The sequence below is a fragment of the Nesoenas mayeri genome (assembly GCF_963082525.1).
Source record: "Nesoenas mayeri genome assembly, chromosome: 5".
Lineage (NCBI taxonomy): Eukaryota > Metazoa > Chordata > Aves > Columbiformes > Columbidae > Nesoenas > Nesoenas mayeri.
Window position 1 is genome coordinate 11,723,496 of NC_137548.1, and position 27,973 is coordinate 11,751,468.

General features: G+C 37.9%; 1 protein-coding gene across 1 annotated transcript; it reads right to left on the reverse strand.

The window, feature by feature from the left end:
• TRAF3 (TNF receptor associated factor 3) lies at positions 1–27,850 on the reverse strand (the record flags this gene model as incomplete). Its single annotated transcript, XM_080345938.1, has 10 exons — positions 1–572; positions 1,791–1,965; positions 6,947–7,087; positions 11,564–11,656; positions 13,458–13,532; positions 16,127–16,207; positions 21,124–21,291; positions 22,200–22,304; positions 24,537–24,588; positions 27,609–27,850. 10 exons carry the CDS (start codon positions 27,848–27,850, stop codon positions 1–3), a joined length of 1,704 nt encoding a protein of 567 aa, XP_080202064.1.
• Between the last annotated feature and the right edge of the window lie 123 nt (positions 27,851–27,973).

A 27,973-nucleotide genomic window follows, 5' to 3' on the forward strand; every position in this document is an offset into this window, starting at 1 on the left:
TCAGGGGTCTGGTAGATCCGATGTATCCACTATGACTTTAATAAAAATAGTATCATCTTTAATATACGTTCCATTCTCTAGAACAGTTTGAGCCACGAAGACCGGGCAGCCAGATGCAATGTTCATTTCTCCAGTTGGCTTCTTGAAACTGCTGCTGTTTGGGTCTGGCTTGAAAGCATCTCCTAAGTGGCGACGAGACGGTCCCTGATCCATTAGCATGAGAGTCACTTTCTGTTTAAATGGCCAAGGAAGCAACGCATCGTATTCTCCACGCATTATGACAAAAAACAGCGACAAGTGTGTCCCCTTTCCCATGCCGTCTCCGTTAAGGTAAACTCTGGCACACATCTTGTAGCCAAAGTATCCAGTATAAAAGGGCTGGCTGTACAAGGACAGAGTCTTCCCCATGACTGCCTCTTGCTTCCGACGTTTATAATCTCGGATTTTCCAAATTAATACTCCGTTGTAACTGGCAGTTTCCAAAACCTGGAATCGGAGGTCCATGTCAGCCAGCCGAATATCATGAACACTCAGCATCTGATCGTGTCTGCTCAGCTGTGTCTCTAGCAGGCCTGGGAGACAACAGAAAGGATAAGGGTGAGAAAAGGGTTTTGTTTTTTTTCTAAAGACTGTAAAACTCAGTCACTAAGGCTGATACTGTATATGAAAACACTTTCTTCCCCAAGAACCTAGCTGCATTCCCGAAGGAATTTCCACAGCCAAGAGTTTGCCAGCTAGTATCTGGTTTACTAGGATTTTTATAAACATGGATGTTAACCATACATGCAGTAAAAGTCCAATATTCAAATAATCTAACATAAATGTTGACTGGTCACTAAGCAATATAACTACAGAGGCTTCAATTATTTGAGACTTGGTAGCATTATCTATAGGTTGCTATTAGCAGTGAAGACCTAGGAAGCAGTCACACATTCTATATAATCCCCCTGTAATTCCAAAGCACCACTGATCTCTCAAAACATTCTTCTCAGCCACTACCTGTCTCAGAAGTGTAGCACTGTTACTATGTCTAAAGTTCAGCATAAAAGACCAGGAAATTCAAGCCTGGCTCTGCATTATATGGCCACTTACACTGCTTGGAAGGACAGCTGTCCCCTTACCCTCACATGACAATGCTATTCTTTGTTTTTGCACACTGGCAAAATTGGGCAACATAAAATACTGAGAAGCAGCTAAATTCATAAGGTACATTTGTTTTATACAGTTGTATTTAAATATTAAGTTATTTGTCCCAATCATTTAAACACTTACATATGATCTACACTACCTCTTGCTAAACTCCCATTTTCAGTTTATTCAGCAAGCACAACAATAACCTTATTGCCAAACAGGTCTCACTGTTTTCTTTGAATCAAATATACCTCTGTAACAGATATCAGGGCGGGTGGTTTCAGGTGGATAACGACACTGTTGATCCGCTCATGGGGAAGAAGAGTAATCAAAGAAGACTTGTCAATATACCAAGACTATTTAAAGAAGCTGCTGAAAACTATTAGCCGTCAAAGATCATTTGAGGCAGTATTTATAACGAACTAACACTGTAATCGAGGAAAGGGTCAAGAAAACAAAACAGAAGAATCAAGCCCATGAAAGAGCACGGAAGCAATGCCACATCTTCAAAGGGATTACAGAGTTTCCTATTGAAAAAGGAGAAGAATCAGCATTCTTGATGCTTCCACACGAAAGTCTCAATGGAGTGCCATTCAAAGGACACCATTCTTCTCTTGACAGCGCTGTTGAGTACTTCAGCCCATCGTGCTTACACTTACTTGTATTTCGAGCTCCTTGCCCTGAAGTTTTATCAACACTTTCCAGCTCAGTCACCCTGTTCTGGAGGGACTCCACGCTGCTCTTCATGCTGTCAGCCTCCTCCCAGTTCTGGCGGAAGGGACGGATTTCTTTGTCCAGTTCTTTCAGTTTCTCTGCTTGACTGTCTATCACTCGCTTTATAAAACAATAAAGTATGAGTTAAAATAACAAAGAGACATTTATGCAAATTAAACAAGGATTATATCTCAATAATAAGATACTTTTCCAATATAAACAAGTTTCACTTACGTCAAATATTTTAATAAAACAAACGTTGAAACTTTAGAGGAATAGCCTGAGTATTTATAAAACACTTAAAAAAATCTTTAGTGCTGCATATGTATTAATATTAGAGCACTATGAGAATTATCAACATGATTTTTTAATTAAGAAATTGTTCGTGTGCTCATCTGATTTTTTTTTTTAAAAAAACCAAACCTTTCTTATGCAAGAACAATATTCTGAATGGCTCTACCTTGATACTATGGGCTGATATTTGTTGGGGTTTGTGTCAGAGTATTTAAGCGACCAAGTATGGGCACAACAACTTACTATGGTGTGAATGAAGCGGCTGCTCATGCCCACACATTTTTCATGGGGTAACAGCAAATTAACTTACCCCTCCAGAAAAACATCGGTACACTTGCACACATGGAGCAGGGGTACATGTATGTGCACATACAGCGGCATTAACAAGCTCCAAGCTCACAGAAAATCAAAGCTGAAGTTATTACGTGCCCATACCCATCGCAGAAGCCCTCAAGAGTGTGAGCAAAACTACCACTTCTGATCCCTTCAGCACTTTTAAGATTCCTACTCTTACTTCCTAAATTGAATAAGCCACGTGTCCTGAAGGTGCTTGCTGGTTGAGTCTTCTTAAGAAAACAAAGACAAAAACCCAGCTGATTTTGGAAAGGCATATAATATAATACTAAAAAATATATAGAAAAGCTGGTATTCTCTGAAAGAGGGACATTGCAAGCACCTCAGTATATTACAAATATAAAGAAAAACATATTTCCCAGCCTACCTCAAATCTGATGCAAGAAATACATAGATAGCACTTCACGTTATCGCAGCTACATCAGACTAGCAGGAATTTTAGCCAGAACCCCATAATCAGTTGTGAAGTTCAAATGGTAACATAAGTATTTTAGACAAGAAACTACTTTTGCTACCACCTACAGTTAAATTCCAAATCTAACTTTATAATTTATCATCATATAGCGCCAATACACGTAAAAATGATTTTTTTCACTTCTTAAAAAAAATGTAGCAGTTGAGTACAAAACAAGAAAATAAAGTTATTTCGCATTTGGCTTCTGGTTAGCCATGTGGATTCAATTTTCCCCACTGATGGGGAAAACCCCTCTGTATCATTCAACCTTTATTTCCCCTTTTAGGCATTTGCTTTTAATCACATGGTTTCACATATACTGAAAGTCTGTAACAATTGAAGGCTGTCAATTCGATAAGCCAGCTAGCAAAATGACATTCTAGGAGTCTTATTTTGATGCGTCTCAAAACCACCAAGTGATCTAACATATTTCAAGATTAACTATTTATTTTTATATGCTGGTGTTTTAAAACAAGCTTATATACCTCACTTGCAAAATTATGACTTTGTGAAGGAAAGCTGTGTACTGAATCACAAATGCAGGGGCATGGTCCCATTAAACAGATTAAGCAACTTGCCTGGACATACTGATCATCAGCTACAACCACAGTCTCACTTGGACTGATGCTAATCAGAATATAAATAGGGAAGGGCTGTTAGCTATACATATAGAAGGAAGCACACCATGAAATGGCCTGAATTAATGTTGTAAGAGCAGAGCCAAAAGATTTGGCCATTAGTTCACAGTTAACATACAGAAGGAAACTCAAGGTGCACCAAGTCTGATCTTTTTCCTCTACTCACACAAAACACAAACTCTCCAAGGCAAGAACAATAATGTGGTTGTGGGTTTGTACAGGGGATCACACAGAGATGCTCTGATTTCCAACCGGGACCTCTTAGCACTAACACAGTATCAAAACAAAAGAATAAATACATTTTTAAATGAACTGGGAAAGTGGTAAAGATGCAGAAGAATTTTAAGTTACTCTCCTTTTGGGAGAAGTTTAGTAGAAGTTGTTACTAGGGACCAGCTTTTCTCCATCAACCTGTGTGCAACTTTCTATCTTTGTACATGTACAATCAATCCTGGGTTTTAGCTGCTTCTACTACATGCTGCCAAACATATAGTGTTTTATCTCCCATACCTCTTCATGAGAATTCAGGAGAGGCAGAATAATCAAAAATAGACTTGTATTCTGTTTTTAAAAAGCAGTGGGATCTCTATCTTTTTAACCTACAGAGAGTCAACCTCCCTTGTGCTGGGAGACACTGATGTACTAAACCTGAATTTAATGCAGCAGTGGAGAATTTCACTCTCTCTAATTATTCCATTAGAAAGCACACAGATGTCTCACACTGTATTCATAAATTTTCAAGTAGATATCAATTTTCTGCCTGCACTTTTCATTCCAGCAACTGACCTCTCCAGATCATTAATCCAGAGTTATATGCCTGGCAAATCATTGAGGGCCCTTCTTGATGCTAATTTTCATCTAGGTTTTGTTTGGTATTTCTAATAAACACTTTCCAGAATTTTAGCATTGTTATTACTAAAAGAACTCAGAAAATGTCATGAGGAAGTGAAGAAAGTTATATTTGCAGCTCTCTCTCTTTCAGGTGCTCCTAATGGACCTTTCCATTGCAACGGATAGAGCAAAACTGAAAAGCTGAAGCACAAACTAGAAAAGGAACCAAATGCACTACTTGACTAGAAAAACAAACCATACATCTTTCTCCTTTGAAGGAATGTGTTGCCAATCAAATCATTTTATATTCACAAGGCCATTGTCTCTTTTGTCTTTAAGTACCTCATGTCCACACTCAGTTTAAGACTTGGCTTCCTCATATGCTTACATATACTCCTAAGAATGATTGAATACTGGACGTAAAAGTTCCTTTCCACAAGACAGCAGACAAAAAAGTATCACATACTCTCATGGTAAAAACACTTTCCCTAGAGACCAGCATATAGACAATTAATCTGAATCAAAACATCTCAAGGTTGAGGTTCCTGACAGTTCCCAAACACCTTTGATGCATTTCCAGCAGCTGTGCTAAACCCCTCATAGCACAGATAATGCCAGAAACAGCTCTTCTCAAGCCAAAGGCGGCTACACAACAACTAATATTGAAACCGTACTAGAAATTACTACCATGTATAGGACTTAGGGGACTAATCAAATAACACTTGGCCAGACCTGAACTGGATAGTTGTACACTGGAAACATCTGTGGCTCTTGCACAGCCACGGCTGCCCAGTGCAACCCAGAAAAAGAACAGCTCGCAACAGGTAAATCTATCCTTCAACGCCCAGTAGGCACCAGAAGAAGAGTAATAACATTGTCCAGGGAAAACCAAGTTGAAGTGTGTTTCCAGGATGCCCTTAACAAGCGGAGTGAACCAGGAGGTTCCAGTAAGCAGAAGCTATCGGGTTAAAATAGCTGCAAAATATAGTTTGGCTTAAAATAACTAAACTAAAGGAGCTGGCAAGTAGAAGCAAAAAGTGAGAGGAAAAAAACCATAATTTAAAAGGCAAAACATATCCTCCAGTACTTATTACCACCAAAAAGCCACCTGTTGAAATCTGCCAACCACATTGTTTTGTTTTGTTCTTTTTTTTTCTAAACATAAACCATTTGAAAATTGATTTTGCTAACACTTACAGCTTGAGGAAATCAAAGATATTGCAATCTGTTTTCAAGACAATCATCAGAAACTTTGCTCTAGGTCTTTTCCATTTCCCCTCTCATCACTGCTTATTGAGACAGCATGTGTAAAAACCCCAGGCTTACAAATTAACTTACCTCCCGGTAGATTCAATCAGCAATATCAGTACATACAAGGATTAGCTCCCCAGTGTCAGAATGCAATATTGTAAGCATGCAGCCATATCCCAGACTATCATCAGACCAAATAACAATGACTAAGGCAGGCTAAACTGGTTACTATGTGGGCAGAACACGGAAAGAAACAAGCACTATAAGGAGAAATGTTGGTGCTGCCAAACTTAAAGGTTTCCTTATAAACCAACATTGAGGATCTCAAGCCTCTGAGCTCTTGAATGTCCTACCCTTTGAATTTTAGCCATACTCTAGTTTGGATACTTTTATCTTTCTTGAGTATGCACATTTGCAATTTAATATGTGAAGTGAACAGGAAGTGAAAAAAACTGATTTTATCTACATCCCTTTAAGCTGGTCACTAAAGCAGGTATGCGATATTCTAGCAGAAGACGTACTTAAATAATGTGTAAACAACAACTTCACAACAGATTGCTAAACATGTCCTGAGGGTTCCATAATTGTGGCCAGTATCACGCAAGCTAACACAAATTCCTGGCATCCACTTTCCAAGTCAGCTCTGACTCCAAAGCAAAGAATCCCAGCTTGGGCTTACGCACCATGCTGGAGCATCCAGAGGATTTCTGGTTCGACACTGGCGAGTAGCCAGGTGAATCAGACCACAGACTAAGAAACTCAAACCTACTGGCAAAGGAATAATTAGATACGTGTTCCTCAGAAGGATAACAGAAACACGGATCTAAAAAGTGCATTCAAATGCAATGTACTACGTTTGAATTAGTTACATACCAGACTGATCTCACCCATGCTTAATATTTTTAAAAATACCAGCAAGTAGAAAAGAAATATACATCATACACATGACAGTTTGAAGGTGCTAATCTTGCCCTCCAGTTTGACAGCAGTTCCTTAAGTAGTTAATTTTTTGCAGAGAAGAAAAAAATAATTGATTATTCTTGAGATAAGATCTGTGATTTCGTTTTCAAACTTTTCCCTTTTTAAACAGGGTTTTTGTTTTAACACAGGCTGGGCAACTGCAGTGCTTTAGGGAAGTGAAAAAAACCAAAATAGCTTTATAATAAGGTAAACTTTCTCCCCCCCTTTTTAATTAGAACACCTCACTTCACAAGTGTAAAGGCACAGAACAGAAGCTACTGCCATTTCTGCTTTAATGGGGAGATTCTAAATTTCTTACCTGTAAATGAAGTATTTTAGATTCATTATTCCGCAGCATTTCCTTCTGTCTTTCAATTTCTATTTCAAAGCTACAAATCTGATTATGTAAAGTTTGTATACTCTTGTTCTTTTCCAAACTTTCATTCTGGAGCAAGGCCACCTGGAAAAAATTCTACAATTACTCCTGCCAAAGTTTATTAAAAATACCTATAACTTAATTAGTTTTAAGCTATCTTACACATATGAAAGGGATGAGATCCTAGTAAAATCCCTATCCACGTCTTGCAAACAAATAAATAAACCCCAACCTTCTGAGAGCTACTGTTGCACTTCCACAGCGTGCTCTTGGTACAAGTTTGGCTAATGAAAGTGCAGATGGGATACACAAACAGCAAAAGAACTTGCATCTAAGCGTAATCTTCTCTTTATTTGGCTTGTTATTTAGTGGCTTGGTTCCCTGGTTTCCACTAAGTGACTTGGGAGTTGCTTGGAGTTTGGAAGAAACAACCTATTTAGCTCTAGATCAGCGCTAAGATCTCAAATCTCGCGCAGAAAGGACAGCAGAGGAAAGTCGAGCAGCTGAAAAGCTGCTCAGGAAAGGGAAATGTTCATCCTCCTCACCTACTCCCATCTAAACTGATCTAGAGCAAGTTTAAGGAAGAACATCTGCATGGGACTGGCTTGGCTTCACAGGATGCGATGGTGATGGAGACTCCTGAAATGAGTGAATGCAGAAGGGATCCATGCATTGGAAGGAAAACCCAATGGTGCCTACAAGTAGAAAAGACTAAGGAACTGCAGATTATATTCTCTCTCTGTATTGACATCTTATGAATTCATTCATTAGTGACTCATTCTGATTTTCAAACATGAGCCTTGTTGGAAGAATATCATATATTATATCTCTTTGGAGATGAAAGTAATACAGTAAATGTTCTCCGTCACACTATTTTGTGCTCTGTTCATTAATGTGGTTCGAGGAAGGGGGTTGCTTTGTGTTGGTGGGTTGCTTTTTAAAAAACAAAACAAACCCCTCACTTTTCTCTAGGCAAGATTATTCAGTGGCAAAAACATAGAAAACAAATACTTGACACAAAACAACATTTGGACATGCCCTAATTCCACAGATAGATCTTTATATGGATTAGAAGCAGCACCATTTCTGATCCACAAAAAAATCTTTTGATAAACATTCCACATTAAGAAAAATTACTTGGATGCCTCATATTCTCCCTCAAAAAATCTACACCAACATCCCAATAGAGATGCTGGTTTCAGGTGAAGGTATTTTTACCTCTGATATGGCTATGTCTGTAGAATTCCACCCCCTTAACTGCCCTCTGATCAGTTATAGTTGAATCATTTACATGTCACTGCATTCCCAGACTCAAGAAGTCAGCCTCTTTAAAACAGTAAATAATTTCCATTTCTATACTAGCCTAAACTAGACACAGGCTTGCCAAAGTCTACAGGCATCCAGCATATTCACTGCAGAGGAGCCCAAAAATATACCATTACATATGTGCTTATCTGCTTTTCAATACAACATAGAATGTGTGCATATACACACCTACATTAGTTCTGCATTTTATATATGAAAAACTGGCAGAAGAGGCTCAGGAGAAACGAGACAAAGCTAATTTTGCCAGTGCAGAGAGAGAAACAATCTCGAGGCTGAGGGAACACATGTCTAGGTAATAGAGAAAATTTTCAAAAACAAGTTTAAATTTAAACGAGCACCCCTGCCTCCCACAGATTCCAGATCCAACGGGTAGCCACTTTAATTCTTTGCATCCTCCTTTTCGTTAATGAGTCAGAGTTCTTTAATTAATTGTGATCTTTACATTCCCATTTTCTCATTGTTTCCTCCCCAGGCCTCCCAATCACAAGGCAGTTACACTCTGTGTCACTAGCATTACTTTTCCATTTTTGTACAAGTTAGGATACGTGGGCCTATCTTGTACTGAGATTTTCCACGCAGTTCTACAGAAGACAACAAAAATGGAATTATGTCCTGCAGCCCTTAATCATACAGAACTGTCACTGCTAAGTTCGTAATTGTAGGAGCTCAGAGGTAATCTGTGAATAAGGAATCTCGAACACTAAATATAGTTTCCTAACTGCATGTGGCATAAATCTCTGGAATTTGAGTTAAAAAAGGTAAAGAAAACACAGCATTTATTTACAAACTACATCGATCAGTTCCTTTACTTCCTTGTCATATTTGAAATATTACTAGAATAATGCATGCTCTTATATTCAACAGTTTTTCAAATTAAGCTACTATTTCTTATTGCTTACTAAAAGAGAAAGGAAGAGACCCTCTTATGCCACAAAGAACTGCATTAAAATAGACAGGTCCCATATTTAAGTCACATATTAAAAAAGCAAAATGAGTTTATATCAGATTTCTTTAAAAATGTGACGAAGCTACAAAATTACATTGAAGTCACTGTTTCCAACATCACAAAACCTGTGGGAGCTCAGTCTGCAGGTCTGTCCCATCACAGAGTGAACAAAACTCTGGATTTTAATTCACCCCACAAAGTTTTGATTCAAGATTTTACATCTGACCTTCTCTTACTACTCTTTGCCAGCAGCACCATTCAAATACCAAACCCATAACTTGGCACAAGCTTTGCAGCTCCAAGACTTTTAGGGTGCACACTCCACCAGCACTGTTAAAGAACGTGGTGACGGGGAGAAGAAAAACCTCCTTTCCCCTCCATCCACATCACAGGGAGCATTTCTGATGAAATCTTGACCTGACAGAAGCCAACGAGAAGATTTCTAGCGACTTCTGCAGGGCCAAGATTTCTGTGATATTCAGTTAAGTTAACTTTACACCATTGTTCTTCAGTACATCAATTATCTTTGTTCTTCAAAGAAAGAGAACAACGTGAACTTACAAATCATTTTGCTACCCTTCTCTAGAATAAAGTCACTGACATATGATATGCGGTTAGCTATTCTGGTAATGTGGCATGGCCTTGGGATTTCCAGTGATTCAACTCTTTATTATGAATAGGAAGAAGGCTACAAAGCAGGAAGTGAAAAGAGAAGAAAATGGACAAGCAATGATAAGCAGTCCTAAATGAAAGTTAAACCAAAAACTGAACATAAAAGAGTAGTAAAGTGTATATTGTCTTAGCTCTATAGGAGATAAACACAGAACTGCTGGGCATTTTTTAGAGACAAAGCACCTCTCAGAACACTGACAAAAGGCAGAACATGATCTATTCTGGAAGTCACAGGAAACATGCTTTTGTCCTATGATGAAAAATAAATTGTAAATTTCAATCAGCCTAATGAAAAAAAGAAGTGAGGATATGAACTTGTACCTGTTAAAATAAAAAAATAATACAGTTCCTACATTAACCAAGAAATTCTAGTGCAAAGTATTGTTATTGATAATCAAACTTACACAGGTAGTAAAAATTCTATCTAAAAAAACTACACTAGACCTCTCCTAGGTTTCATGTTTTCCTTATGGGGCTTCAAGTTCAAAACCAAGCAGTCCAGGGACAAATCTGCTGGGGACAAAAATCATATTTTGCTATTCCTCTTAATTCTGCTTTAAAACTCTGCGTCCTGCGGCCGCAGGACCTGCTGGAAAGCCACACATGAGCGGTCACTGTAGGCTCAGAAGGGAATTTGCTTTCTAGACCGAGTTTGTTAAACTCGAGCTAGTGATCTGCTGAGAGGTGACAGAAGTCACAAGCCACAAATATCTTAACTGCCCCTAAAGCTTACACTGGAATTGTTGCTCTTATTTTGCTCATTCTAGAAAAATCTGAAGGAGCTCCTGGTTCTTCTGCCTGCATCTGTAGAACAGTTTAGTAATTCTGGGATTTGTTTCAATGCCCCCCAAAAGCAGCAGCATCATTTTAATGGCTATGTACAATTTTATCAAAAGTATTTAAGAAAATAGTGATTTTTGAAAAATTTCTCTTTTTAAATCAAAGCCTTAAGTTTTATTTGCAGAACAGATGGGTAAGTCATTCAAACGATTCACAAGATCGTAGCTGATACCGATATGATTTCCAGCATCTCCCGAATCCCAATCAATCTAAAAGCAGGCGGCCCAAGGAAGCCCTGCAACATGAACTTCATTCTGGTCTAGCACTAAAACAGAAATCATCATGCCAATGAATTACCATATGTTTAATTCAATTAATTTTTGCAGGTCATTAAGTTTGGGAAGCATGAACAAAAATAAATAAAGTAAATAACTAGTTTATTACATTGTACTTCTAATAATGTTATCTCTGAAAAAATAGCGAGGTAGCAAAACTACAGCTCATAGCTCTGCCATAGCTTTCCAAACCCTCCCTTTTGTAAGAAGACAGCTCAGAGAGGAACTTTAATACTGGACCTTTTATCTATGTGAAGAAAATATTTTAATTAGGTTACCAATGAAGAAAATTGTATATGGAGTTGCGAAGCCAAGTTTCTCACAGCATTTTGTTATAACAAAGGTACCAGATATACTAAATGGCTTGGTTGCTTTGGAAGCCTACAAGTGCTTTAGCTGTACTGTTGAACAGCTGTTGAACAGGCAAAAAAAGCGCTTCTTCCAGTACTTCTATATGATTTAAAGAAATCAATGAAAATTAGAAGTGAGTAGAAGATATACCTTATTTTCTAGAGCATTGCTCCACTCTTTCAATAAGTTAACATGCTGCACTGCTGAGCTGGCTTCATGTGCTTTAATTTGTTGGTTTGTTCCCTGTGACAACAAAGAATTTATACATTTTAGCCAATTCCACTTCTTTTAAACCTACAAAGAAAGAGTATATCAAGACATCGAACCAACACTACATATTTTGGTTCACGGATGCATGTTGCAGAACTGTAGAGAGAAGGGAAATCTACTTGGGAATTTACAAAAGTCAGGAATACATTTAATACAGCAAGTGTTTTATACAATTGCTATGTATCTCCATCCAGTGTGTCAGATACATCAGAGGCAATAAAGATGAACAAGATTTACGAAATGAATTGTATTTTAGAGTCTTCTGTGTAGCTTTACAGTAAACAAAGCACAATAAAACTCTTGAGTCGTACAAAACCTAAAATGTCCAATTCCCCAAACCATAATTTAAAACTTTGGTTGTATTTCACAAACAGCTTCATAAGCACTAAATTTTCCCTCTGTTGAGTATTAAAGACAAATATTTAAGATCAACTTATCATCATTGAAACTACCAGCTTTACAAACCACTCTGAGAGATATTACAATGCCTAATTTGTCATCTTGTTATCATGATTGCTGGTATTCGGATTTGCTGCCTCTGCACAACCTATAAATGCTGTTACAAATAACCACTATATAAAAAGTTTACAGAACACACATAGATCATATACAGAGTACATAAGATGCAGACCACGTTACTTACTTTATTTGTATTGTGTTGCATTACACCTACTTCAGTAAGTGTTTTGCAATGCAGAGTGTATTAGCTTTGATGGTAGATTTGTTGCAAAGCAACTGCAAGGGTTTCAATGATCCTCAAGGTATGTACTCTATATAAAATACTAAAAATATATATGTGGATATATGTACATATATGCACACATATACATACATAAAATGAATGGCAATACATACGACATAACAGTGGGCAGGGTTACAGCATTGATCAGTTCTACCGCTAAGAGCATTACTGTTAACACTTTAAGTGATAAATGCTCGTTATTTAAGAACCTGCAAACACCCGCAGGAAGGAGTTTACTGAGAAGTGTTGCTGCTTACAGTTCTTGTCTCTTTAAGTTATCACGGGCTAACTAATGAATCACACTATCTGATCAACTCCATTTTTTCCTGTCAGCAGTTTCTGAAATTTCCTGACTAATCTCTTCATTATATAAGCATCCAAATTCCCCAAGATATATGGTAAGGGAAGCAGAATATTGGAAGAGACTGGAATAACACTACTGAAACTACACTCTGAGGTTTGGCTGGGTTTAATTTGTTAAAATATTGCAGGAATTGCCAAGATTAAAATCTAAATCTTTTTTTCAAAAGTAAATTTCATGCTATGCCTTGATTATACACCTATGTGCACGCAGACATATGAATGCACATAAAAATACATGTTTTAAGTGCGGTAACCTATGCTTAACCTTAATAAAAATATTAAGACACACAAACGAGAGAAAATATAAACATATTTAGCTCGAGAAATTAAATACTTTCATAGAAACAACTAAAGTTACTACCCTGTTTTCTGGAGAACAAAAGTAACTTTCCTCTTTCTTTAAGTTAAAAAGTTCTTCAAATGTATCATCTTTCTATTTCAACAAGATGTACCTAATAACTGAACTCCCAAACCACTGCAGGAATGTGTGGGATTTTTATATTGTTTACTTTTAAAATGCAAAACCAAACATCTGCTGCATAATCACTTGATGCAACTGGATGACGTTTTCTTAACCAAGACTAGAGAAGTCCAGAACTTTTATGTCAAAGAGTTAGGTTCTATTTGCAGACTTTCATCAATTGGGAAGTATAATTGTTATATACTGACCTGAAAAGTGCAGCCATAACGCTTAAAACTACAGGTACTTGGGGCATTAATACATTCTGACAAATGTGCATTCAACTGCAATAGGAAAAAAATGTGAGTTTTGGCAAGACGTTTGCATGATAATGCTCAAAACATAAAGGGCACAGGTTATCAGGTTTGTATCGTGTGCCACTTGCAGAACATACAATACATGTGTGTATATTTTCTCCAGCCTGACCTAAAGTGCAAATACTATATATACACATATGTAAACCACACGCACATGCCAATACAGTATACAGTGTGATACACTTAACATACAGTGAAACTTCTACTAAAGACTGTTTCAATAGGCAATCCAATTAAAAAAAAAGCAAACAAAAAGAACACAATCTACAATTATTTATATTATTTAATTTGACTTCAGTGAACAACTAATTTTTTTCCAACAAGTGATTTTTTACCAGTGTTCTGAGCAAGTCTTAAGATCAGTTTCACTGTAGTAAAGTACATTTTTTCTAATCCTAATTTCATGAAGAACCAATTTTTCAAAACATAACATGCAATTCCCTGGGCCCAAATTTAACGGTTAAATTACACAAAAAAGACTAAACAAGTACTGCATGAAACAGACAAAGAATTTTAGAATAGGTACAGTTAAATAGCTTTAAAAAATGCAGTACACAGAATTAAAACTCATTAGTAAAATGCCTGCATTTTTCACAGATTGAGATTTATTCCAGCATCTTGGATTATTATGAGCACAAACCACTTTTCATTTAAAAATAAACCAATTCACAGAAGCATATACATATATACAGACAGCAGCCATTGCAGCACAGAGGGCAGCAGCTGGATGCAAACTGCCTAAAAGTTGGAGCAAAGAGCCATTTTTGGAAAGGATAGCGCAACAACACTCTCTCTTCAAAAAGGGGATCTGCAGTGTTTATTTCTCACAAAGCAGAAAGGAGCCGGAATCCAGCTCCTCAGCTGGCATCCCTCTTTCGGGCTTCAAAATCGCATTTGAAATTCCCACCCCATAAGCCCCACGTGACTCAGCTCATCCACCTCCACATAAAGAAGAGCTGAACCAATTCTGCTCTGATATACGCCTATTACGTTCTAAACACTACCTGCAGAAATTCGCGGTGTAGTTTCAAAAGACACGTGGTTCAGAAAAAAAATCAGACCAAATAAGAGACAGGTGGCATAACAGGTTTTACAAGAAAGCCACAATTTTAACTTCTCAAAACTAGAAGTCTGCCAAAGAGTTACAAATTAAACATCAAAAATTGCCTTTTATTCTAGGTAAGATAGAAATATGATATTCACACTACAGAACTTTCTCAAACTGTTAGGCAGGCATTTCCCCATTGTCTGCATTAGAGTCGTTGTCCCTAACCATGCAGCTAAGTAATACATACATTTTCACAGTATCAGAAAAAAATTAAGCAACATACAGCAACAGATGATGCAGGGCAAGATGACTGTTTAAAGTGCTGTTTCTACCAGTGGTTTCAGAACCCAATTCTGACTAGATGTGCAAGGACCCAGGCTTTAATGGGTCAATTCTTGGTAGCACTCAGATACACCTCTTCTCAAAGTAACTGCTGAACCCAAGATTTAAGAATATGCCTAAGTGCTCCAGAACCAGGATCTAAACTCAGAAGCACGCACTGATAGAACTGGCTCATATTTTCTCTTCTCTTAGTAGCTCAGTTTCTCTTAATAGCTACAGTATCTATCATGATTTTATACTTCATTATCCTTGGGGAGAAGGCTGCCCCTGTGCTGGGCAGATGCGTTATCTGCCTTGTGCACTACAACATAATTAATAATTTACAAGTGTAACTGAGAAATAGGACAAATCCAAGTACCAGTGAAAAGAGAAAAGCTTATCCTCAGAAACTGCACTTTCCTTAGCTGAGGCTTACAGAGTGCTGAAGACTTAAATAGGCTCTTTCCATCCTTGGTGAGTAAATTATTTTTTTTAGGAAAAAATAACGCACATCGACTTCAACAGATGCTACTTATATCTTTCAGTGCACACAAACATAGGTCTGTTCAAACACAACAGGTTTTAATTGTTTTATTTTAATCTGGTCTATATATTACTCCCAGCTTCTATACATTAAGAGAAATTTTTATGCATTGTTGCATTTGGCTGTTGGAATGTTGTACTCCTATTACCCTGTATCTTACACTAATTCTTTAAGCATCAGTTATTATTTTTTCTCAAATTTAACAGATTTAATTATAATTTAAGTTTCTACACATTTATATGATTTTTCTAGTCTTTATTGACTCCTGCTAATGTGCACTACATTTTAATCCTCTCTTTTTATTTTAATATAATTACCTCAAGATGCTGCTCTATTGTGCTCAACAAATGCTTCAAATGGGGGAAGGGTAGGGAGAGCGCTAGTAAAAATGAAAGCAGGAAAGACATGCGCTAATCTTGGGCAAGCCAAGTGTAAGAATGACACAAAACTAAGAAATTAATTGTTTTTAGATAGTTTTTCAGCAAATCATTAAAGATACAAGTGTTATCACACTTAACTGTGTGGTAGAAAAAGCTTTTCTTTAGATCTCACATTTTAATAAAGAAATGGCTTCTGGCAAAATTCTTGCGAGATCTTACTAAAAAAATCATTTAATTTTTCAGCACAACACTGGGCATGACTTCTTACCTCGCTCCTCATCAGTGTTTTAACACTACATTTATGAGGACATGAAACCATGACACACGGGCAGTCTGTATCTTCATGTTTCTACAGAGGAAAAAGCAAACAAACCACAAATCAGCTCTTACTCTGAAATTAAAGAATGGACTTACCTGCAAAGAAACCATCCTACAATTATTTAGAAAAACAAAAACAAAACCAAAACACACACACAAGATTTTTTTCAATGTTTATCCCAATTGTGCAGAGTTATAGAACTGCAATTGCTCAAACATCAGTTTAGGCTTTTGAGAGATGTGTTGATATTGCAAAGCAAAAATAAGGGTTTTCCAGTGTTTTCCCATAAAGAGAAGATACATTTTCTTCCCATTTTATTCTTTTTACTTAGAGCAATGAAACAATAATAAAAGTCAAGTTTTCCTCCCCAAGAATTACTCTAAAAATGGGCATCTTTAAGAGCAAGCAGAACCATTGCAGATGTCCTTTTTAGTACAGGCACACAGCGTGTGGAAAAGCTCTTCAGAAATACGCATTGCCCGCTCTCAGAGAATCTCTCTTTCCTATGTACAGATATTGCCCTTCCAAATAATCTTATAATTTTGATTCCCAAACATCTGATGCCAAGTCTCACTGTCATATACCCGAGGGTCAAAAAGATGTTGAAATTTTATCGTGACGCTGGACAGGTATATTGATCTGAACCCACATGATGACAGATACTTCAGTACAGGTATCAAACCACATCACCATAGGGCAGGAAGAAAATCAGGCCCAAACTAATTGAATTTACACAACTTCTCAGCTTTTCTCAACAAAAAGAAAAATCTGGAAAAAAAATAATTTGTTTCATATCAAGTGACATGTCCCATTCAACTTGAAACAAACTGTTTCATTTCTGGCACTTAAGAAAACAAAATGAAGGTCTAGACATATAAGCCTGTTAGAAAAGGAGGACAAACAGCCTGCTCTTTTTGCCCACTAATGATGTCTATTTTTCTGAAACAAAATCAAGATGTAAAGGAGACCCAAGCTTTTAGATGTGAAAGGCCTTGGTCCAGAACTGTCATAAACCTGCAAATAATTGAATATTTATACCTCCTCACTGTTAAAAACAGATAATCAGGTATGCTGTTCTGAAGCAAGTCTATCCTGCCATCCTTCTTATCTGCACTAGTTCACCTGGTGTAGCATGTGTAGACAGTCACAGTGACAGAAAGCAAGGAAGCCTCAGGTGTTCCTGAGTCACAGGGCTGGGGCAGCCTCCCAAAATGTGGGGGTGAGGAGCCAGCTTCAGCCCCTCCCCACCAGGACACAAACACCCAACCAGGAGCAATGCCAAGAGACTGGCAATGTCTCTCCCTCTCAGGGTGACTACGGTACTCTGCTTGGGGACAGACCTTTCAGCAGAACCTGTTACAATAGGACAAGGGGTAATGGTTTTAAACTCAAGGAGGAGAGATTCAGGCTGGACATGAGGAAGAAAATTTTTACAATGAGGGTGGTGAAACACTGGCCCAGGTTGCCCAGAGAGGTGATAGATGCCCCATCCCTGGAGACAATTCAAGGCCAGGCTGGACAGGGCTCTGAGCAACCTGATCTGGGTGAAGATGTCCCTGCTCATGGCAGGGGGGTTGGACTGCATGACCTATGAAGGTCCCTTCCCATCCAATCAGTTCTATGATTCTGATAAGCAGTGGCCCATAGAACCATTTCTGCTCAGGCTCAAGAACTGGACCTGGGACACCTCATTCTGAACATATCTGTAATCATGTTGAGGAGAGATATCACATGTTACCACACAGCTCTGGGAGCCTACTGCCCTACAAACCTCTTTAATGGTTTATCAACTAGAAAACTAATACTCCCTTCTGACATTCATTCCCTAATTTTAACTTACTCTCTTTTCTAACCTACCCAAACTATCTGGCAAAGGCTATGACATTGACTCCTGGTTCATGATAAAAAGGCAACATACAACTTCTTGTGAGCCTTCTCTCCAGTCCTCCTCCTCACTCCTCATCCCAGAGCTCACTCACTGAAACCAAAGGGAGTCTTTCCAATGACTTCAGCATATACCAGAGTAATCCCATTCCAGTGGCAAAATCCTCTCCCTACCAACCAGCTCAATTTGCACAGCCGAGCATAGAAACCCCAAAGCCGAAGGCAGCACATAACATGGGTAACACCACATGCAGGGCACCTGGCACAACGGGGGGAATGAAGGTTGTTAACATGGCTCCCCAGTGAATCCAGCGCCACACTGGGAATGCCTTTGGTTCCAGAGCAGTGACAAGGGAGCAAGATGACAATGTCTCGTGTCTTCCCCAGTGGCTGGCCCAGCCAGCTCGGTGGCCTTTCAGACTAGTGAGTCCAGACTGCCTAGGCAGGGTCTGCCTGGGATGTGGTGGCAGGGAAAAGCCCAGACACTAATGCTCTCCTTCCACATCTGTATCATACTACTACCACTCACATATCAGCTCTCTAGAAGCAGCACTTCCAAGTAGTTTTGTGGATAATCCACAGAAAAAGGCAATAATTCAGAAGCATCTCAGGCTATTAATTCCTGTTTTAACAATGCACCATCTTTATCTGCCAGGAGTTACAGGATGGGAAAGGTAGCTTTGTGACCAAAAAAAACCTGCAACTTTTTAGATGGTTTAAACAAAAGAAAAGGAATTAAGAAGTTAACTGACTTAGTGACAGTATAGGCAAGAAAAACGAAATCTAAAAAAAAATGTGTACTAACATTGTCAACTGAAGAGTCTGCCTCCAACAACGGGGATTTCCTACCCCACAGGTCATGGGATTCTATGAAGACATGAACCATACACGTAGTCCGGTAAAATTATTTTTGTTTCCATTTGCATACCTTTTTTCTCGGTACGCTCCCTCTATCTGTATTTTCAGTTCAAGTCAGTGAGGCCTGCTTCAGTCATTATTACATTAGAGAAAATTTTAGGCTACAGAAGCTCAAGATGAACTCAAGCTGTGGGTGACAAGGCTCAAATGAGAATTCAAAAGGAGCCTGTCATTCAAACTTACAGTCTCATTAAGCTTCTGATTCTCATTACCAAAGTGCAATGAGGTATCAGGCCACAACAAATAAAACCATCTGTATTTCTATAATGACTGAAATTTTAAAAATCTAGGCAAAAAAAAAAATGAAAGTAGCAGTCAATTGCTAATCTTCTACTCGTGGAGCTTTCTGGATCTTTAAAGCAGCATGGAAGCAAAACTGTCCTTTTTCTAGGTACTGTAACATATAAGCCAATAACAACATAAAATCATGTAACACTCCTTGGAAATGTTCTGATTTACAAATGCAGATTTGTTTAGAACTTTTAAGGGCAGGTGAATAGCGGTATCAACTTTAATACAATCCAAACAGTGACATCTCAACATAAAACTACATTTTAACAAACCTCTTTGGCTCTCTGAATAAGCCCATTCTATTACCTCTTAAAGCGACTCAGAATTCCACCACTTAAGATTTTGGAGAACAATTACTTTATTTACAAACACTGTTTTCTGTATGTCAGAGGAATATGTCATTCCTGTTTCCAACACATCTGTCTAAAATAGGTTTCACTGTGAATTAAAAATCTGACAGACTAAAATTTGTCTCACCTTCTGAGTATCTTGAAAGCTACCACTAGGTTCAAAGATTCATAAACGTTAAACTCATCAACATCTGATAAAAGATGCTGTTCTCAAATTAAAACATTGTTCTCTATTCCTCAAAATGTAAGGGTATTTCAGACTCCCAAAAAAAATTTAACTACATTCTCCTATAAAAAGAAACTGCCTACAAGGAATACGTGAGCATGTTGCTTAGATATGGAAATCCAGTTTGTACAAGACATGTTTAATACTCACTGATTTCATCTGTTAAGACATTACACATCTTTTAATGTCACTCTTTGCCTCACATCAATTCCCAGCCTAAAGAAAATTCTGTGAGAAGTGAACCCATAATCTAACTAAATCCATTTTCACCTACATATCAGAATGTGCAAGGATAAATACAGTGCAAACTTAATTTTCTCTGTGTATTTTCACATTTCAGCCACATTACGCTACGTCATGCACAATTATTGAAGTACTTGCCTTTGCAAGTACACACTCAGACAACTGAAAGCCAAATCCAAATCAGAACTTGGTGAGATTCTACCTCTGCTTTTTTGTAATGATTTCTCTGAGCAAAGAATGTTTCTCAACATTGAAACCTTATTTTTCACTTGTGTTCTTGTGTATTGTGTGTCAGGTGAAGTCTCACATCACTCTTACTAGACGAAGAAGGTCCAAAATCCAAGACTGTCAGACTATGGAAACCATGTAAACAGATTTTTTTTTTTAAATGTGAAAACTACAGCAAGAGACATATGACATAATAGAGTTCAGTGTGAAATAATGCAAATACAGTCAAGCTACAATTCGACATGTAAAGTAAATATGATTTTCTCAACCTCTGATCTATGTTTCTAACTTAGAACATGCTGCCTGTCAGACAACCTACTCGCATGTGAAGAACAGCAGTAACTCTGTCTGGGCCTGTCATGTACCATTGCGGGCTATGCCAAGACACAATGTGTTTTTACACAGTTTCCTTCTTTACTCTCATTAACAGATCCTAAGAAGGATTACGTAGAAAGATGCTGTTTCCCCAGTCAATTGTTATTCTTATGCTTTTCCTGCACATTTAATCATTATGATGGTGGCTGCATTTATTATATCAATTTAAGCAAAATAAAAAGCATAGCAAAAATACTTTAGCATCAATATTTTGCAGTGGGTGTGAACTTGTTTTAATGTGGTATCTAAACATCAGAAAAAAGAAAATGTCAGTGCAGTAGTTGATGTTTCTGCAGCAAAAAAAATGTTTTGAAAGTCAGCTTATTTTCTTTTTAGACTTACTAATTCTGGCTGAGAAGCCAAGGCTCTACTGGCAGCTACACAGAAGCACAAGAGTTATTGTTCCACATTAAAGTATGAAAATACTGCACCTGCAACATAATCATTGGGACTTGGCTTTTACAGTATTTACAGGTTGTCTCTCGGTATTTACAGGTCTTCTCTACATGGTCTGGCAAATCTTTTCTCAGTATTTTTTCTTTGCAATCAGCACGAGGACACGAGAGTTCTTCAAATTGACAATCAGTTTTCAAATGCATCTGAAAGATCAAAAAGAGAAAACAGTCAAGCCAACTAAGTTTTGTGCGTGTCTTCTTAGCCCTTGAGCCATCCCATGTTAAATAACTCCAGAACCAAAGTAAGTACATTTATTTTGTGCACTCAGTTCTGCAAGAGCAAACACTAACAAATATACTCAGGAATCATTTCTGACTTTACATTTGCTTTACCTAGGCAGCAGATTTCACTGTATTATAGATGTATGCAAACTAATTTTATACTAAAAAGCATTCTATCACAGTCCAGAATTCCACACAGGCTATTTAAACAGAAGGTGAGCCTTCTTTGTCAAGGTATATTACTCCCCACAAACACAGATGCTGCTTTAAGTTGTTTAAGAACCTGAGCTTACTCACTCAAAGCAAGTTTAAATACCTACACATCTCACTGCAGACTGCTGTGCAGCAACCCCTTCTAACTGTTAAATTACTGGATTACTGCTATGTTATGCCATCATGCCACAAAGCTACAAGCTATATGGTTCAAGTCTGGAGAAGCCAAAGGTTTAACTCCATGCATAAACCACCACTTACATGAGAGGACTAAGACTGGTAAATAAAAATACACCAAAAAGGAATTCAAATTTCTCACGTTTCTAAAGTACACATGAAGATTTTCCTGAATTTCACTTCTCCCTCCACTTCTCATTTGCTTCATGCATTTATATTTCTGAACTTTGGTCCTATACCGTCATAAGACTTTTGACTATAATTCCTTCTGGCTCATTGAAAAGCCAAGTTTTAAAAACATTTAACTCTATTCCAACATTTATAAATAACATTAAACACTACCATGAGCAAGTCAAGAAATGGACTGGGGGGTCAACTTGCAAGATTTCTTCTCATTCTTTAACTCAAAATGAAGCTTATGACTATGCTAGATTACTCACCAGTAATTGACCCAAAGATAGTTGTTCTTTACAGCCCTTGTTTTCATTTCTGCAGTATATTTGAAGGGCAAGCAGTTCTCTCCTGCAACAATTATCTTTAAATACCTGAAAAAAAAAATCACTTCATCTTAGAAATTTAAAACCAAGTTCAAACAAACTAGAAGCTATGCAATTTGGCTACAGCAGTGTCATTTAATTCTAGTTTTATGTGTCAGAAATAAAATCCTACAATTCAATTATTCTTGAGTGTGCACATCACTGAGATTCCTCCACTACAAAGCAGCCCAGTGAAAGAGAATATTTGGACAGATGCTCTATTACTGTTTCACTTTTGCTATAAATACAATAAAGAGACAGGTAGAAGAAAGGAATACATTTTTTGCTATTTGCTTGCCAGTAACAGGCACACGTAAGGTCGAACACTCTGCATTGTTTGGGAAACTGGTGTATTAGGGACAAAACCATAAGATAAAAAAAGAGTCAAAACGCCGTGGTTTAGAGAAGAAGGATTTCATGGAAGGTAGTCCCATGATGACTAGACTGGTTAGCTGGAATACCTGCTTGCATTTCAGTGGTAACACATAATTAAAGACGTCCTAAGATCATAGACTGGAGGAGGTTTATTATTTCAAAGATAACCAGGCTTTAACCATCTCTCCATTTTATTGTTGATAAGCCTCTCCAGCATTTTTTGTCTATAATAGAACCACAAGAATTTAGAGAGCTCAGGGTTTGGATTTTTCAACTTTTATGGGCGATACCCCATTTAAGATAAAGAGACAACGTAGCTGCACTCTCAGGAAGCCCCATTGCTAAGGGCAGGTACTGGGGATGAGGACTGAGACCATTATTGCTATTTTGAATTCCAAAACAAAGGGACCAGTTATTTTGCAATTGCTTTCGTGACCATTAAGAAATATTGAAGAACCAAGCCCAACCTGTGACTACTTCTCCAACAAGAGTTCTGTGATACTGTGTACGCTACAGGGATACTCTAATTACAGAACAGTTCTACATGCTCACATTTAAGAATTATGTTCAGGTATGTCCACAGTGACTATGAATCTATCCCCCGTACCAGTGAAGAAGGAAATGCTGCAGCTATTCTCATCTGATCTCATCTGACACAGGTCACCGATTTCTTTTTACTTTTCAGATGCATGTGAGAAGTTTAATGAATCAAGAAATCTCATTTGAATAATTTGCTGCTACCATAATATTTTTTCCAAAGTAATTTACAGGGTTACTCAGTACTGTTTTGCTGACTGAAATCAAGGTAAGAAGACAATTTTTAAACCGTTTTCCAAAGACTGTCTAAAAGCCCTCCAGCAGTTTTGGACACTGGCATTCTATGGGAAGAGAGAGGCCTCCAGCTTCATGAAAATCACACACTTGCACAGTTAAGTCTAACACATATTTAATATACACCGTCCTTCTCCTGTTTTAGATATATCTAAAATTTCATAACAAATGCACGTATTTATGTATATTGGGAGCTAGAAAGTCAGAGTTATAATGACAAATAAAGTAGATATCATGACTGTTTCTCTGAGGTCCTGGAGAGCTCATCGATATCAAAACTGAATCATGCTCTGCACTGTTCAGGGAACTATTTTGATTTAAGGAGTGATTAACGTACCCACCACCATTTTCTTGAAATGGTAACTATTACAAGTATTTACTTAGGGAGAAAAGACTATTAACACAAATAATTTACTAAACACTGGAAAATCTGATGTAAAAACTGCATAAACTGTGTACACTAAGTCAAAAAGAATCTTCACTACCCTCAACCCTTCAAAGGCAACACGAAGTTTTGCTGTGAAAAACAGTGAAGAGGATATCGGTGGAATAACCATATAAAAAGAATCTGATTCTATTACAGTCACACTGTAACTCCACATTGTTCTGGTTCCAGTGTGGTTCACATAACAACACACTGTAAAAACAGATTAGTGAAAACAGTAGACACTGGTTCAGAGCCAATTCGGGAGTAAGGTTTGCCTAGATCTGTCACATCTCTCCATCTACAGGAGATGCAATATCTCTTATCATCCTCCCACTTGATAGGAGGACAACTGCACTGTGTTGCTGCAGCTCCCAGCTATGAAAACAAGATGTGACACCTGGCTGGACCATTAGGGATGAAGTTGACATGTTGTTTTCACTACAAATGAGCTGTCTTCCTATATAAAATACACGGTTTAGGTTTTATAACAAAACTATCTTCCTCAGGTAGCTTATTAGGCTTATGAAATAATCACCATGGAGCAATAATACATCTTACGTATGCCACACAATCAAATACTCTTGAATAAGAAACGATGTTAACAATACCTTGTCTTTTACTATGCTTTCTTGACAGGCTGTACATTTTGGACTAGAAGAACTGGAGAGAAAAGAAAAAGGAAAAAATATTTTAACTCATCTGAACTTCTGTAGTACAAAACTTTCCATGTATGAGGCGCTTAATTATGATTATTCGATATATTTTAAAATCATTAAAAGTGGATGCAGTTCATTATCATGAATAACATGATGTTATTTCAAAAAACTTGAACACTGAGTTTTCAGTGGACAGTCTGGCATTCCTAAAGAAAGAAGACCCCCCCAATGCCTCCAGCCAACTGTGCAGTGGTCTTCTTCGAGGTGGTAAAATTCATTCCCTGTTTCACAGTCTGCACTTGATCCGCAATTTTCGCCACTTCAATAGGCAAAATATTGTCTATTTAGTTATCCAGTGCTTTTTCAAACACCACCTAATTAAACTTTACTTTCTCTGACAGTCAATTATACATCATCTTAGGGTAAAAGAAGTATTTATATCTGTCTCCTGCAAGTCTATTCTGGTTTGAGCATCTGTTACAAAGCCTTGCTCTCTCCTTTACCTGAACTGTTGCCCTGCAGCTGTTTTGGTAATCTAATTACCAAACTTGTGATCTCTTAGACAAGAGGTAGGTTGAGGAGCAGAACAGCCTGTGAATAGAAACAGAACTGAACTGAGTGTACGAAACCTGGGTTCCTACAGCCGTTTTTGGCTCTGACCAGCTGTTGTAGTTGTAAATACCTTCATTCCTTTTGAGTTCCTTTTCCCCATGTAAAATGGGGATAATCATACTGATCTTCCTTGTAAAGCACTGAGATCTATGGATGAAAAGCAGTAGGTAAAAGCTAGGTAAATTCTTTTGTAAAGCAACTAATTGACAAGCTACGTAAGTTGTGGTTGCTAGTAGCAGTGCAAATCAATGTGAAGGGCCAAATAAGTTCAATGGTGTTATACAATCAGTACGGTTATTTCAAACCATCTCACTTGCTTCTGCTCCTTGAACTGGCCATTCTGTGCCTCATCATATTTCTGAGCATCTTACCTTGCAACTTCAATATCTGTAATATTTTTCTTAAGTAAAAAAAAAACCCACCACACTCACAGAGAGGAAACTAATCTACTTGAGGGCATATAGTGTTTAAAACAATGTCATGCTTTCCTTGCTTATACTGAATTCACTCAAGCATCCCACTCATTCTTTTAAACTACTGCTGCATACTAAGCAGACATCTTAACTGTGTTATCTACCCTGACTAACAATTCTTTGTCCTCAAATAACCCTGGAACAGAACCTGCTAGTATGTCATCAGTGTGTGTGTGCAGCAGCATTTCAACATTGAATGAAAAATTTTTGTGCCAACTACAGAAACAATGTAAACTTATTTTGCTTCCAGTTTTATGGCACGCTTTTTATTTCTCAAAAGAAGGAATCATAAATTTAATTTTAATAAAGGATTTGTTTGCAACAGGCACTTAAACATAGTGAAATAACTCAAATGAAAGAGCAGTGTGGTAGATGGTCTTACCCATGTGTCCTTTTAAATAACAGACTGGTTGGAAAGTCGAAAAAGGCAAAATTATGTGTATTCTAGCTGCATCATAATAAGCATATGTGCACGTCTCACAGCAGGGAAGAAAAACTGCCCAGATTCCAGCAATGCCGGAATTGTTACTGCTTAGATTGTTAAGGATCTGCTCTGTCCATCTGCACACATACAAGCATGGCAGCTGCTTGCTTTTCTGCAGTCACTGTTATTAACCATGTAAGAGTCTTCCAAAAACATATATTCAGAAAGAAATAACTGCATTTCTTAAATATAAACTACACTTCACTTGAAAACGTGTATTGAAAGAAGAGTTGGTGGGTGGTTTTTTGTTGTTTTAAATTTGACATGCTGCAGGACGTAACCTACAAGAGTGGATTAGTAAGCTATGAGCCCTTGTATTTGCACAGCACAGAGATTACTCTTTATCATGAGACAGTAGTGTAATATCCTCCAATCTCTTTTGCCGTGCAGCATGTAGTCTTGATTTATATCTACCTGAGATTACAGTATTTCCAAGTGAAATATAAAGGAATACCTGGAGTCAGGATGGTCACAAAAAGAAAACATATCACCAAGACCTTCCAAAGTCAAAACCTCTGTTAGTCCAGCATCAACATCCAGTGAGCTCAGCCTCTTCTGTACCTCTGCTTTCCCACTAGTAAGTAGAAGTACTGACTGCTTATTTACCCCAGGAGATTAAAGCTTGGAGAATGGCCTCCAGTCATTAGACCAAGTTTTGAAATTGCGCTGCTGAACACAAGCAGTAGCAATGCATCAAAGCTGAGAGGCAAAGAAATGTACTTCTGCTGATGCACAGATATTTATTAATAGCTAGATACTCCTTGAGCGATTGCACTTTTATTCTCACATAGACTGGGAAAGATTGGATCTGTCAGCATTCATTTTACATCTATAACATTCACTCGCCCACTCTGGCCCAAACATCTCGGTAACAGAGAAGCCAGCCATCCTTCCTGACCCTGCTGGAGCCACACAACAGAAAGCCCCAGGACACACAGCTGGAAGGGTTATGGGGAAAGGGAGCTCCACAAGCAGTTACGTTTACCCAAGGGTCTCACCACTCAACTGCAAGACTGTGTACGCAGCTGGGTGAGGTGCTATCGCTCTAAGCTGCCTCTGCAGTGTCACTTCCTCGCACAGCCACAATTTACTGAGTGTATTTTACACCAAAATAGTTATGTGAGCGGTCACATGAAATAGCTACTCCATTTAGGCTCCACAGGCAATTAAATTCTTACTTAAAATGTCACTATCTGGGATTAAACCACTTTAACAATGTTGCTGTTTCCAACAGCATTGTTGGAAAGCTTAGTTATCTCATCCTGACCCAGAGTAGAACACAAATGTTTGCACCAGCATATGGATAACAAATAAACAAGTAAGCAACAAGCAGAAGGCTGCTTTGAGCCAGGGAAGCAGCTTAAGGTATTCCTAAAACTACAAGTGTCCACACTATTTTCAGCAGTGCACAAGATTTAAAGGTATCAACATGTTCTATCACAACAAAAGACATACCTCAGCAAGGCATTCATGCAGGTTTCACAGAATCTGTGTCCACATTCAGTCTGTTTAGGATTGCATAAGATGAGGTGACATTTTTCACATTTATACTTATCTTCTACAGCATTCACAAATTTCTCTTTGTAGCCACCTTGCTCTGGAACATAAATCGATGCTGAAGGACTGCGATCAGGATTGGCCCTTTGTTGTACCATTTCTACAGATAAAGGTGGTTCTGTCTTCTTACTGGTGTCCATGCTCTATGATAGTTTCTGTGAAGAAAAAACAAGAAAACCTCTGAGAAATTAAATCTCTTTTTTCCATTTAAATGAAATAAATGGAGCACCTCTGAGAGACCATGTAAAAAAAAAAGAAAGTAC